The sequence below is a fragment of the Electrophorus electricus genome, chromosome 3, assembly GCF_041902795.1.
Source record: "Electrophorus electricus isolate QZ-2024a chromosome 3, ASM4190279v1, whole genome shotgun sequence".
Taxonomy (NCBI): Eukaryota; Metazoa; Chordata; class Actinopteri; order Gymnotiformes; family Gymnotidae; genus Electrophorus; species Electrophorus electricus.
In genome coordinates this window covers 36,580-51,315 of record NC_137499.1, presented here as the reverse complement: position 1 = coordinate 51,315, position 14,736 = coordinate 36,580, and the positions used below count along the sequence as shown (strand labels likewise).

Sequence of the window (14,736 nt, the reverse complement as noted above, 5' to 3'; positions counted from 1 at the left end):
GATAATGTAATGTCTTACTATCAAGCTATACCACTAAGAGCCTAAACAAGCTTCACCTAGTTCAAAATGCAGTAGCCTAGTAGTTCTTACTAGAACTAGAAAACTTGATCACATCACTCCTATCTTAGCTGCATTACATTGGCTTCCAGTAAATTTCGTATTGATTATAAAATACTTCTAATGACCTGCAAAGCACTGAATCATCTTGCTCCACAGTACCTTAGCGAACTCCTAGTGCATTATGACCCACCATGTCTGCTTAGATCAAAAGGTGCAGCCGATTTTCAGTATCAATAATAAGAAAATCTACCACAGGGAGCAGAACCCTTGTCTTGCTCACTGGGGGCTTGGACACCGACATGTGTAAAGCTGCTTTGTGACAACAGCTGTTTTAAAAAGTGATATTTCAACACATTTGACTTTTACTTATTTTTATGCTTATATATGTAAATTATGCATATGATTAGACTGTATTTGTATGTGTAGCTTCCATCTTTGCTCTATACATTCTCCTTATCTGATATATCATCAGGAATTCTAGAAGTACATACAAGACATATACAGAGTACATCTGTGTGCGGGGCTGAGCGCACACGGAGTCTGCCGTTCTGAGGGTGGAGCTGAGGGCGGAGTCTGCCGTGCTGAGGGTGGAGCTGAGGGCGGGGCTGGGATTCAGCCTAGCACCACTCCTCTGTTGCCTCTCTTGGGAAGGGCAAATCAGCTGCTCTTAGACAAACATGAATATTTCAAATATGAATATTTCAGTGCCATTTAATGCTCCCGCTGCAGACCTCAGAGAGTCCAGCATCTATCTGTGAACACACTGGACAACCGACAGTCATCTCTCCTGCTTTAGGAACATGTGAGAGTCAGACTGCACACACATGGAAATGGACAGGTGGTTTGCTGCCACTCTGTGAGTTTTCTGTGTTCTGCTGAGCCAACATGCCTCACTGGCTAAAGGGAGGGAGAATTTCCTAACCCTAACACACACACACCAACCAACCAAACACACACAACCCAAACACACACCCACACACCACCTAAAAACACATGTACCATCCAAACACACACCCACACACCTCCCAACCAAACACACACACTACCCACACACTGACTAAACAGCACCCAACAAAACACACACCACCCAAACAAACATGCGCACAACCCAACCACACACACACACCAACCAACCACACAAACACCACCCAACCACACACACACCCCACCCAAACATACACACCACCCAACCAAACACACATACCACCTAAACACACACCACACAAACAAACATGGACATCACTCAACCACACACACACCTCCCAATCATGCACCCGCACACCAACCAAACACCTAAAAACACATGCATCACCCACACACACACCCACACAAAAAAATAACCATATACAACCCACACACACAAACAAACACACATAACCCAACCACACACCCACATATCATTCAAACACATACCACCACACACATACCAACCAGGCACACACACACCACACCAAAACGAATACTCACACACACACACACTATCCAACCACAAACATACCACCTAGAGACACATGCACACACATTAATTTAACATTAATTTTCCTGTCACAATACATCATCTTATAAGAGGCAGATTAAGCCATTATTCATACTTGACTTCTCTCTCTCGCTCTCTCTCTCTCTCTCTCTCTCTCACACACACACACACACACCCCGTCATACATCTCTCAAACACTATCATACACACACACACACACACACACACACACACAAAATCATGTATCTCACTCACTATCATACACACACCCACACACCATCATACATCTCTCATACATACACACACACACACCATCATACATCTCTCATCCACTATCATAGACACACACACACACCCCATCATACATCTCTCACCCACTATCATACACACACATACACCATCATATATCTCTCACCCACTATCATACACAAACACACCATCATACATCTCTCACACACTATCATACACAAACACACCATCATACATCTCTCACCCACTATCATACACACACATACACCATCATATATCTCTCACCTACTATCATACACAAACACACCATCATACATCTCTCACCCACTATCATACACACACATACACCATCATATATCTCTCACCCACTATCATACACAAACACACCATCATACATCTCTCACACACTATCATACACAAACACACCATCATACATCTCTCACCCACTATCATACACACACATACACCATCATATATCTCTCACCCACTATCATACACAAACACACCATCATACATCTCTCACACACTATCATACACACACACACACACGCACACACACACACACACAGAGAAACTATCACACATCTCTCAAATACTATCATACTCACTCTCTCTCTCTCTCTCTCTCTCTCTCTCTCACACACACACACACACACACACACACACACACACACAGCATCATAAATCATACATCTCTCACACTATCACCTGGCAGCTGCAGTGCTGTTATTTTCTTTAGTGACACACATTTGTTAAATGTGTCAATGCAAAATAGTGTTTTCATGCTTAAGTGCTACCTGTATCAGTCAAACCACACAAAAATAGGGATAACTTTATTTCTAATATTATATTTGCCTTGAGAGATCATTTCCATCAAGGTGGGACACAAAATAGCCATTTTGAGAGGTACACTTAAGTTATTGGTATTTTGAAAAATATATTTAAACCACTTTATTGGTAATATGTGCAATTTCTAATACATTTTGGTTTATACAGCAATTGTTTTGTATAGTCTGTACTTAAAATATTATAACGTCTATTGATGAAATGTCTCTTTAAATATTTAAGATACTGACGCAACAAATACAGTTTTAGAGTAAACAAACATCAACAAAGTCTTAAAAAGGATAAAACGCTACTGTCTGTCGAAGCTGCTGTCGATGAAATATTACCGAGTTCACAAAGCCTTACCAGCCATATAGCAAGAAAAGCTTTCTGAAGATAACTAAGATACTGACTGTAGAAAAGAGACTGTAGAACAATTGAAGAGGTCCTAATACAAATCTAACTACTGGCTATTGGGTATCTCTGATTGGGTCTAGTAATTGCTTTATGCAATTATGTTGTATCTCGAAAGTTATTTTCAATATCGCGAGATAACCCGTGATGGCATACTGTGAATTAGAGCTGTAAATGGAGACTCCCTAAATTATGAACTCTCCTTAATTTTCATTAATTTGATCCTTTTGTCTGTCTCTTTTTAGATTAGCCATACATACTGAAATCAAGTAGGCCTATATAACGTTATTGTAATGAATAGAGTTATTATTTTAAAGTACTCTACGACTTACAGACTTTGTAGCTGTTTCACAGTCGTATAAGAAAACAAAGCCTAATTTAAGCAGTAACAGTTCATACAAGTGTTGTGGTTATCAAACATCGGAGTGCCCTTATAATTATTGATATAGTATATAATTTGTAATCTACTGTAGTGTGCAAGAAATTAAGTCTATCTGAAGCAAGCAGTAAAATATAAACTAGCCTATGTGAGATGGCTATAGCTAACAATATTACAATATTTTTATTCATTTGTTTACTACTACTACTAGTACTACTACTACTACTACTACTAATAATAATAATAATAATAATAACTAATATCCCAGTTCATGTAAGGATAGCATGCGCCAAATGAAGATTTAGACTACTGGAACAGAACTATTTGAACCAGTACTAAAAATGAATACATACCTGTTCATTTTTGTAGAGATCTTATTCCTTATTAGTTAATTGGCTAATTCCTTAAAGTATCATTTCCAATGCTGTTGAACTGTAACTGCTACTGCTACTGCTAATATGAAACAATGTCCTAAATCTAGGCTAATTATTACTTATTCCAATTTAGCCTACTACTAACGTCTTGTCCGTGAAATGTAACGAGATCAGTTATTTTGGTAACATATTAATCAAAACTGTTTCATAATTAATACGGTATCACATTGTCTAAGGAAAAAATTAACTGTCCACTTGAATTCACTCTGTAGATAAAAAATAGAAACATTGTTTCAATATCACATCAATAAATAACATCTGATGGTTAAAATTTGTGAATAATATTAGTTCAAGTGTCTTTTTGAACTCCCACAAATAGTCGATTGTTACTCCAATAGATGTCATCATGTTTTTGTTTTAGAAGCACCACAGCCATTAAAGTACCTAGATCATTCTGGAAATAAAAATTATAGCAACTCTTTCCTAGGTTTATTATTTGCAGTATTCAAAAACCACAACATACAAAATGTTGTGTAAATATTTCATAACTTGTCTCTAACCCTAACCCTAACTGGCCTGATATGCTTCGCACTGAACTATTGAACATTCCTATCTCTGATAGCCTGATGTACATTAGCATTCAGTGAGTACCTTATGCAGTCTTCTAACTAGAAATAATCAATGGTAAAACTATGCACTTGTTTCATCATATCCGGGGTGTGTCATCAATCATTTCCCCCTACGACTGTCCCTAGATGCCTGTTGCCCACTATTGAAGAATCCGTTTTAAAGTGTGACGTCATATCGTGTGTGAGACACTGCAGACTGTGCACAGCGATCTCATCCACTCTCTTTCTCCCTTTCTCCATCTCTCTTAATTTCCAATTATACTTGTCAGGCAGCAGAGTGCTAACGATACAGTTTCTTGGTTTGATCGCGTATTTTGTGTCCTATATGGTGGATATAATATTGAATTATTTCTTGGATGATATGGGCGATCATTCCAAAAGTAAGTAACTGCGCGCAAGCAAATCTGAAGAATTTTCTCTGAATTGCATAATTTACCGACAAATGTTTCTCTCAGTCAGGTGAATTTACTGTTTACTCCTAAGCAGGCTTCTGTTTTTCTGCTATGGATGTTAAGTATATTGAAAATGTGTTATATTGTATGTATTTGATGAAAAACTTGACACTACTGTGTGCTTCAATATTATGTTTAACTGCAAAATCTGAACTCTGATCTCTCTGTAGATGACGCTCAGTGATGGTCTTGTTTTTTCATGCGCAGAGAAGTCTGGGTTGGCGATGTGTGTCGGCTGCGGAAGTCAGATCCATGATCAGTATATCCTTCGGGTCTCCCCCGATCTGGAGTGGCACGCGACTTGCCTGAAATGCGCAGAATGCAGCCAGTATCTCGATGAGACTTGTACTTGCTTTGTCCGCGAGGGGAAGACCTACTGCAAGAGAGATTATGTAAGGTATGGTTTCAAATATCCTAAAAGTATATAACATAAGTAAAGTCGATATACATAGAATACAAGTCGGTTTAGACCAAGAATCTAAATAACAAATAAAGGGATATTTGGTATTTACAGAAGAATCTGTAAACCTAACCCTAAGTATTGCACACCAGCGTCACAGGACACGTAGATAAATAATTGCAAGACCACCGTTTATAGCCTCAGAAATGTTTAGAATGGGTTAAATAGTTGGAAGGTTTCTAAACAACACATCGGTGTGGATGAGTGATTGTAAGAGTTGATATCTGTCTGTAAAGCGTCCTTGAGTTCGAGAAAGGCGCTATATAAATGTAACTAACCACCACCACAACAACAATAACAACAACAACAACAACAATAATAATAATAATGATAATAATAATAATAATAATAATAATAATAATAATAAACTGTTTAACATAAAACATGTAGATGTCTAAAATAGAAATATCCTAACAGTGTCCTATTAGTCTATGTTGCCTTGTATAAATTGTGTATGTTTAGTATTTCCTTTCTTGGACAGACTTTTCGGAATCAAATGCGCAAAATGCAGCTTGGGCTTCAGTCGTAAGGACCTGGTCATGCGCGCGCGGGACACCCTCTATCACATCCCGTGTTTCCGCTGTGGGGTCTGTAGCCGGCAGCTCATACCAGGGGATGAGTTCTCCGTACGAGATGACGAACTATTGTGTAGAAAAGATCACGGATTACTACTGGAGCACGAAATGGGTTCACACAGCCCAGACCATATCCACAACAGAGTGTTACATATGGCAGGTCAGTGCAGCACTACATGATTAAGGATGCCCCGTTATTTTTAATTAATTAATTAATTAACTAAGTAAATAAATAAATACATAAATAAATAAATGTGTGTGTGTGTGTGTGTGTGTGTGTGTGTGTGTGTGTGTGTATATATATATATATATATATATATATATATATATATATATATATATATATATATACACACAAACACACACAAATGCCCCGTTATCTTAATAAATGAATATATATGCCCCATTATCTTAATAGCATGACTCAGTTTTCCGCGTCTTAATTCGTTTCTGAAAAGTCTGAGAAGGGTTTTCCAAAAGAAATAGTGTTTGTTGCACGACTGGACTGACTGGTTGGAGCCTAATTACATTTTTAAAACGACAACGACTCCTCTTGTGCACGTGCTATATTGACAACGTACGCAAACGGACAATCTACCAGTCACTTACATTAACACAGCAGTGTAACGCATTTCTTGTGAGAAGATTTAAGATTTTTACGTGATTTTTTAAATTAATATTTAGCGTTTATTTATTTACTATGTATTTACTATGAACATTATTGATAAGCTACTGCTGCTGCTGATGATGCTAATATTTTTGGTAAATCGGCAACGTCTAATTACTCAACCAGTTGATTCAAGGCAAAATATGAGTATAGAAACGTGTGTTCTCTGATATAGTTGATTAAGATTATTTGCATTATAATTACCAACATTTCTCGTTCATTTTTTTCACTTTAGCGGATCCGATGTCGGTCCGACCGGCGCCACACAGGAATCCTGTGCACAGACAATCAGAAAAGACCACGCGAGTGCGAACTGTGCTGAACGAAAAGCAACTACACACTTTACGCACGTGCTACAACGCAAACCCACGGCCGGACGCGCTCATGAAGGAGCAGCTGGTTGAGATGACGGGTCTGACCCCGCGGGTCATTCGGGTCTGGTTCCAAAACAAGCGGTGCAAAGACAAGAAAAGATCTATACTAATGAAGCAGCTACAACAGCAGCAACACGGCGATAAGACCGTAAGCATACATAGTCAGATAATGGGGGTGGATTTTAGATTCAAGCACCGTAGCGAGTGTCAGTAACCGTTTAAAGTTCATTATCATGAATGACCGGCCTCAGACATTAGACAATTGGAAGACAAAGTTAAGTGAGTCTATAATTTAGTTTCCGTGCCAGGACTCATTCGAGGTTGATTTTGAGAACACTGTAAATCTCGGTTTTAAAAGTATAGACAGATGTTTTTTTCAGTTACGCTTATGAATATCTTAATTGAAAGGGAAAAGTTTTTTAAAATAGCTTTTTTACCTGTTTTTTAAGGACTAGTCTTAAAGGCCTAGGTACATGGACTTATTGAAATGTTTTCTGACTCAGAATCGTCAGGGCCTGACGGACACTGCGCTGATCGCGGGAAGCCCTGTCAGGCCTGACGCTTCCGTGCCCGGCCATCCGGTGGAGGTGCACACCTACCAGCCGCCTTGGAAGGCCCTGGGCGAGTTCGCGCTCCAGAGGGATCTGGAGCAACCGGTTTTCCAGCAGCTGGTGAATGCCAACTCACTCAGGCGCGCGAAAAAGATACCGTACATGAACTGTACTTGATATCGGTGTGCGAAGGTGCAACCACAAAATTGGTGATAATTAATTTATTTTTATTTTTCCATGGTTTAGGGATTATTTTCTGCATTTTGGAATCAAATGGCACAATTAACCATTAATATAAAACATGAAAAAACAGTTAATTTTCTTCTCACTCACAGGTATCTTTCTCGGAATCGGGATCTAGAAGCAACTCATCGGGCAGTGATGTGACTTCTTTGTCATCACAATTACCGGACACTCCGAATAGTCTGGTAGCCAATAGTATGGTACCGAGCCCGATGGAGTCGTGAGAACGATAGTGTCCTCGTGCCTGGACTAACAGTCAGTCCGTCTGAAGCACGAGTCACGGGGTTTCATAGGAAAGTGGGTTTCCCATCAGACAGCTGACCGGACAATTCCGGCGGACAAATCTCGCGTGCTGAAAAGAAACTATAGTGAGAATCTTTTCTAAGTTGAGCAGTGTGAACGAAACCGAACGGATGCAAACCGCACAGTCATACTAAAAATGTATTCAAAATGGGCATCTGTATCTCTCTCTGACATTTTTATACGAATCATTAGGGACTCCGAAAGATAGGAATGATGTTGACAGAATTGTTTATATAAAGTACAGGCCTTTCTAAGTGGATTAGTGACAGACATTTTGTGCCTCTTGAGCAAAGTAATTTATTGTTAGGGTTAGTAATGGTAAAATTACTTATGGTAATTTATTGTTCTAATCATTCATACAGAAATAAAGCTGAGCGAGGTGATTGTGAGTTTGTGGGTTTAGCGTTCGGGTCTGGAGACCTTTAAGAAGACAGGCTTACTAAACTGCGACATTCAACACGAGTTTATCGATGATATACCATAAAACTAATTACCACAAACAGACCTGTATTGCTTCTTATGCACATCATATTATTTGTAGGAATTGGGGGTTGGAAAAATTAAACAGAAAAATGAAAATGGAAACGAAACATTATTATTATTATTATTATTATTGTTGTTGTTGTTGTGTGTATTATTATTGTTATTATTATTATGAATAATAATATGCATTTGTGCATTATTAAATTGCTTAATAGACATGTTTGTGGTTTTAAATTACTTTGGACGTTCTCTCTAATTTTGAGCGTCTAAAAAGTAATATATGAAAAACTCTAAACAAAAATGAGAAAATTATTTTTGAAACTTCATTATTATTTAACTTACATACCTAGAGATTTATAATTGGCGTCATCATTTTCGTTTAGCTTTAAGGCTGTCCGATCGTATAAATGTCTCTAAAGGTTAGCGTCTTGGTGAGCTCCGTCTCACTCGTATAGGCGGCTTTGGACAACAGATTTGGAGTTATCGTGTAATGGTACATTTAACGAATATGCATAATTTGCTACAAAGTTATCTCTAATAAAGAATGTGTTAAGTTTACGGTTTCAACCATGGGATAGGTTGAAACCATAAACTTCAACAGGGATAATGCGCAATATCGAGTGATTAGAGTCACAGTACATGTATTTTACTATTGGCATGAAAATGTAGTAAAGGCAATGCCTCTAGGAAAGAGTACTTTTAGTTTACGAATCACTGCTTTCAGGGTACTGTCTAGATTCTTATCTCGCCCATAGACTTTGATGATAATGTGATCAGAGATAAGACTTTTGCGGCGTGAACGACACTAACCAGCCGGCATCGTGACAACCAAGGTAGATCATCAAATTGTGCAGGTAGTATTACTTCGACCATCTTAACAGTTAGGTAGGGCTTCACACCTCCATATTTAAATGGCTCTGGTCACTATTTCGGCTCACTCAGCTAACCGCAGCAGATCTAGCCTATCACAAAACCCAAACGCTAAGAAAACAGAAGCTAGACCTATAACCGCCACAGGTCAATGACGATCTAGTACGGTAGACACGAACGAGGAAAACTGTTAGATGAACAGATGGTGCATATAAAAAAACCCTGCGATATTAATCTGTCGTGCTATAGTCCAGATTGCTAAAAGTAGGCCTATTTCCTGAAAATCAGTGTTATGAATTAGTAAAATAGCAATAGTTTAACTAGCACTGGTAATCACTTCCTGCCTACCATGAGACCATATATTAACCATTAATATAAAATCTTAAGTAGATGCATAAATGAATATTTTGCTCTGTGCATATGTTAAACTGACTTCCTCATTGAAAAAAAATAGATGTGTAATGACAGTAATCTACAATTATAAATTAGAATGATTAAAGACCAATACTGAACTTTGCGTTCTACAGTAAAGTGGTGTAAGTAGGCCCTGCTCTAGATTTTGTTATCAATTAAACTGGCCAAATGGCATAAATTGGCAGTTTGCATTAGCTGTAGTGGAAAATGACAAATAGAGAATGAATGAATCACACAAAAACAGGCAAAAGGTGCTGCTGGCAAAAAGAGAGAATGAAGGACCCAAACAATGAGAAGCAGCAGTGATCTGATCGTGGAAGAATGAGCCATCCTCACTCATCTGCTAAAGATTCCTGCATGAATATGTAATGTTTCAGACAGCAAATATGAAAATGTATGTGTACTATGTCATATTAACATGATAATATTTTTGTATGTGCATGCGGTGGCATGTTTCATCTCTGTGTACATGAGGTAGCCTTCCTGCTAGAGACCACATTAACAGCGGTCAACTTCTTACAAATAAAACACACACAAACACACACAAGCATACAAGCATGCACGCCACCATAATAAAGGGCAGTCAGTGCCACCCACTCTACAATGACGTGTAAAACCCTACAAAACCTGTAAACCCAGACTAGCTACAGTGTTCTCTGCACAGCCGTGCAAACATCTGCATGATCTGCATGTACTTTTAGAAAGGAACAGGGTGAGTATTATAGTGTGAACTTGAGCTAAAGATCCCAGGATGTGAGAAACCCAGCCACTTCACCAAAGCTTTATATTAAGAGTGAATGAATAAGAAAAAAAGATTCATAATAGATTTATAAACATCTTAAAAATGCTGTCATACACATACATGTATGCATAAAAACACATACACGTACACATGCATGCATACACAAACAGATACACATACACACATGCATACAGAGGGAGAGAGAGAGAGAGAGTCTGTAGGGCAATGAATGTGAGTAGAGCTTTAGAAGAACCCACAGAAGACCCAAGAATGAGCAGGGTTGAAGGTGAAGATCTCCCAGACCCAACACAGAGCAGGGTTAAAGGTGAAGTGGCCTGACCATGGTAAATATCCAGAATTTATGAGATCCTAAAAACACTTTTAACAATAACAGCCTTAATATATTCTGGGTTTGATAATGCACTCTTCCTCTTAAGAGCAGAATAAACACACCCATAACACGTTTTTATAATTCCAGCATGATGGGACCTCAGAAACATCCTACAGCAGTGTTCAAAGGACTGCTGTGACATCAGCCTCAAATTAACAACCAAAATCACCATCAAAGAAAACACACATCCACTTTTCATTTCTCATTCATTACAGCTTTCCTGTTTGCTGCAATCTAAATCTTCACTGCATACCATGAGTTTATTTTTCTAATTTGTGAAAATTATGTTAATTATTTTCAGACAGTCACATAACATATGTATGAAACTTATAAAAAGTCTTATATTTGAGGCAGTGTGAGGGTCAAAAGTCACACAAACATTTTCCATAATAATGAAAATTACTGTGCAGTGCTTACATGCAGTATAAACACATTGAGGGTGAAATATGAATAATTTGGTCAATTACTTGGATAAGTTTAAATCATATAGTTTCTTGTATCATTCAGTGATACACACTTTACTAGTGTAAAGTAACAATTTTCAAATATTCACATCACTGTAACGGAGTAACTTTTTTACGCAATAATTAGTTATTGTGTTACACCAATTTTACCTTTATATTAAAATTCTATATATTTATATTTACAGGTGTAGTTTTGTTCAACCTAGTCAATCAAATCAACCTCAGAGAACTAAAATATTGTATAGAAAATCATTATGCAAACTGATTCTTAAACCAGCAAAATAAGGTTTTGGCTATTGACAAACAATAAACATGCAAACAATCAAATAAATAAATAGGTCAAATCAAGCAATTATGCAATTACAATAACATATGAACCTGTAGTACAGAGAACAACATGTCAATATCACTGAACATAGGTATATAACCTGTAATACATATAACAAATGGAAACTGTCCTGAAAGTGACTGAATGTTTCTTTTCATCTAAAAAGGATAGAGTAGCCATTTAATGCCCACAGTGTGTCTTAACAAGCAGTGCTACTGGAACAGCTATAGCACAGACACACACACACACATATACACATACACACATAGCAGCCGGCAGTGAATGAGAGAGTTGAGTCTGAGGTTGGCCTTAAGGTTAAGAGGGCTTTCTTATGCCAACAGTGTTTATCTTACCCTGGGAGAGAAAGGGTAGACTCATCATGTTTCCCTCCAAACATTTATCCTGCTTCAGACTCACACACAGAACATTCCAGAAGCCTGCACTTGCCAAGACAACCATTCACAACAAACAAGAGGACTTGTAAAGGAGCCTATGAAGAACTACACCATGGAAAAGCCAAAGCAGCCCAGAGTAAACAGAATCTATGAAGTGCTGATGCTCTGAGGTGGTGGAACTACATGGGAGTGTGAGTAAGATAAGAGATTCTATATAAAGTTATAAGGTTATAAAGGCTTTAATGTGATTTCAGCTATATACAAGTACACAGCAAAAATGAAACAATGTTCCTCCAGGACCATGGTGCAACACAAAACAAGTGCAACAGACAACACATTATACGAGTGCAACAATACAATGCAGTGCAATAATATCATAACAATAAATACAATACACAATGAGCAGACAGTGCATTTCTGCAGTAGTATTTGAGTAGTGATTTAGTTATAGTCACACATGCTGGTGATGCAGCTCACAGGTTAGTAGCTGGCACCAGCAAAGTGTATTCATGTCCCAGACATGTCCCAGGGGTATTTAGTTAAAGTTCCCAATCCTTAATACATATTTAACACACTTTTTGGAAGGAGGGTGTAAAATGTACAGATGTCCAACGAAAGAGTGTGAGGGTTAGAGGGTTAGGGTTAGAGTGTTAGGGTTGGAGTGTTAGGGTTAGAGGGTGAGGGTTAGTGTTAGAAGGATAGGGTAAGAGGGTTAGGGTTAAAGTGCTGGGTTAGAGGGTTAGGCTTAGAGTGTTAGGGTTAGATGGTTAGGGTTAGAGGGTGAGGGTTAGAGGGTGACTTTCTTTCTCTCAGAAATAGATTGTAAATCTCCATAGTCCATAGAGAAATATGAATATGCAAAAACAGGAATGAATATACGACAATATATATTTATTCTCAATCTGGTTATGGAACCTCATTTTAGGGAGAAGCATATTCACTGTCACCAACTGCCCAGTCAGTTTTTCAATCTGATATGTAAATCATCAGTCAAAAACAAATTATTGTCCTGTATTGAACTTCCCAGATTTGAGGATGAGATTATGTTCCTCAATACTGATGTTCCCAGTGCTTGAAGCTGCCCTTAATGGAAGACCTGCAGGGATACAGAGTCTCTCTGCCTTCTTCTAAAATAAACCACACAGCATGCAGAAAACAAGTAAACTAGTTAAAAGTCCTGTGATTGTATTCCAGGCTGAAAACATTGCAGCTGGTTAAAATTATTGGCAAAATTTCCAACAGCAAGTGGGGATGCCACACGCACACACACAAACAGACTAGCAATGGCACAATATGTCTTATCATCATCCTTTAGTTGTTTGCAACACACACATGCTAGCAATTGCATAAGTCTTATTTTATCATCAGTTGTTAGTTTGGTGTCTCTTTCTCTCTCTCTCTCTCTCTCTCTCTCACACACACACACACACACACACACACACACACACACAGATTCCCTGGTATCAATGTGTGGAAGCTCTGAGAGTTACAGATTTAACACATTTAGTCTTGCGAGGAAATGTTCTTCTCTTTATTAATATAGAAATCTAAGATTATCTTAACCAGAAGTTAATGAAATTATTAAACACAAAATCCCTTCTGACTAGTCTTCCATTTGAGCAGCAGATAGAAGCATAAGAGACAAACACATTGAAATATGATGATATAGTGAATGTAAGAGCTCCAAGGACAGTAATTACTGTCCAGTCCCTCTCCTTCAACATTAATCAAACATTTGACTGGCTGCCTTTCTCCTGCATGACTGTGGTCTGTTGGCTGAAAGAGCCTCCTGTTCTCAGATGAACACTCCTTTCACATCTAGATCAGACAAAACCTCCCTTCAGACCTAAATCAATATAATTAGCTCAATAAACTCTTTATAAAATTAGTCATGATGATAAAACCCCTAAACTTTTTGAAAGATATTTGCTGTCAAATACAGATTCCAAGTACACATCAACACAAACAATTCTGATCAAATCTTAAAAAAGCCAGTCATCAGCATAATATTTAAGATAGCATTTGATTCTGGTAGCAGGACTAGCAGAACTAGCAAGAGCCAGTTTTTCTGATAAAGGCCGGAGGTGTGCAGCAGGGTGCTGGTCTCCAGGGACAAACTGTCACCACAGAAACAGTGAGGGAGTGGCAGGATGCAGGAGCTTGCAGGTCACACTTTACTAGCTCACCGAGACTCAGAGATGTAAATTTTGTGTGAATGCCAAGCTCCCTCTGAATGGAAGAGCCCTCTGGCATCACCAGACAGAGCTGTCTTCGACTCGGCCTCCACTGCATTAAAAATATGGGAACATTTGCTTTAGTAACTGTATAACTGACTAAGGATCAACAAACTAGTACAATTAAAAGTATATGTGAGGTATATTATATTAAACAATAAACTGTGTTTACATGAATGGTAATCCTCCTTTAACTAATATTCTCAGCTGTGAATGTTGAACAGGAAAAGAAAAAAATTAGAAGTGAAACTTAGTGTTAATGAACAAAGTATTAAGTAAATAGAGTTTTACTTATGATTTACAATATGGCAGAGATGTGCTGTGGGTTTTTGTCAATAAACTGAAGTTTATGTCCATGCATAAGTTACAAAGCCAGATCAGGT

At 38.1% G+C, this 14,736-nt stretch overlaps 1 protein-coding gene across 1 annotated transcript; it reads left to right on the top strand.

Moving 5' to 3' along the window:
• The first annotated feature begins 4,768 nt into the window (after positions 1 to 4,768).
• On the top strand, positions 4,769 to 8,597 carry LOC113584701 (insulin gene enhancer protein isl-2b-like). Its single transcript, XM_027021780.3, has 6 exons — positions 4,769 to 4,787; positions 5,067 to 5,256; positions 5,801 to 6,054; positions 6,797 to 7,083; positions 7,439 to 7,606; positions 7,822 to 8,597. Exons 1-6 carry the CDS (start codon positions 4,769 to 4,771, stop codon positions 7,951 to 7,953), a joined length of 1,050 nt encoding a protein of 349 aa, XP_026877581.3. The 3' UTR covers positions 7,954 to 8,597.
• The last annotated feature ends 6,139 nt before the right edge of the window (positions 8,598 to 14,736 follow it).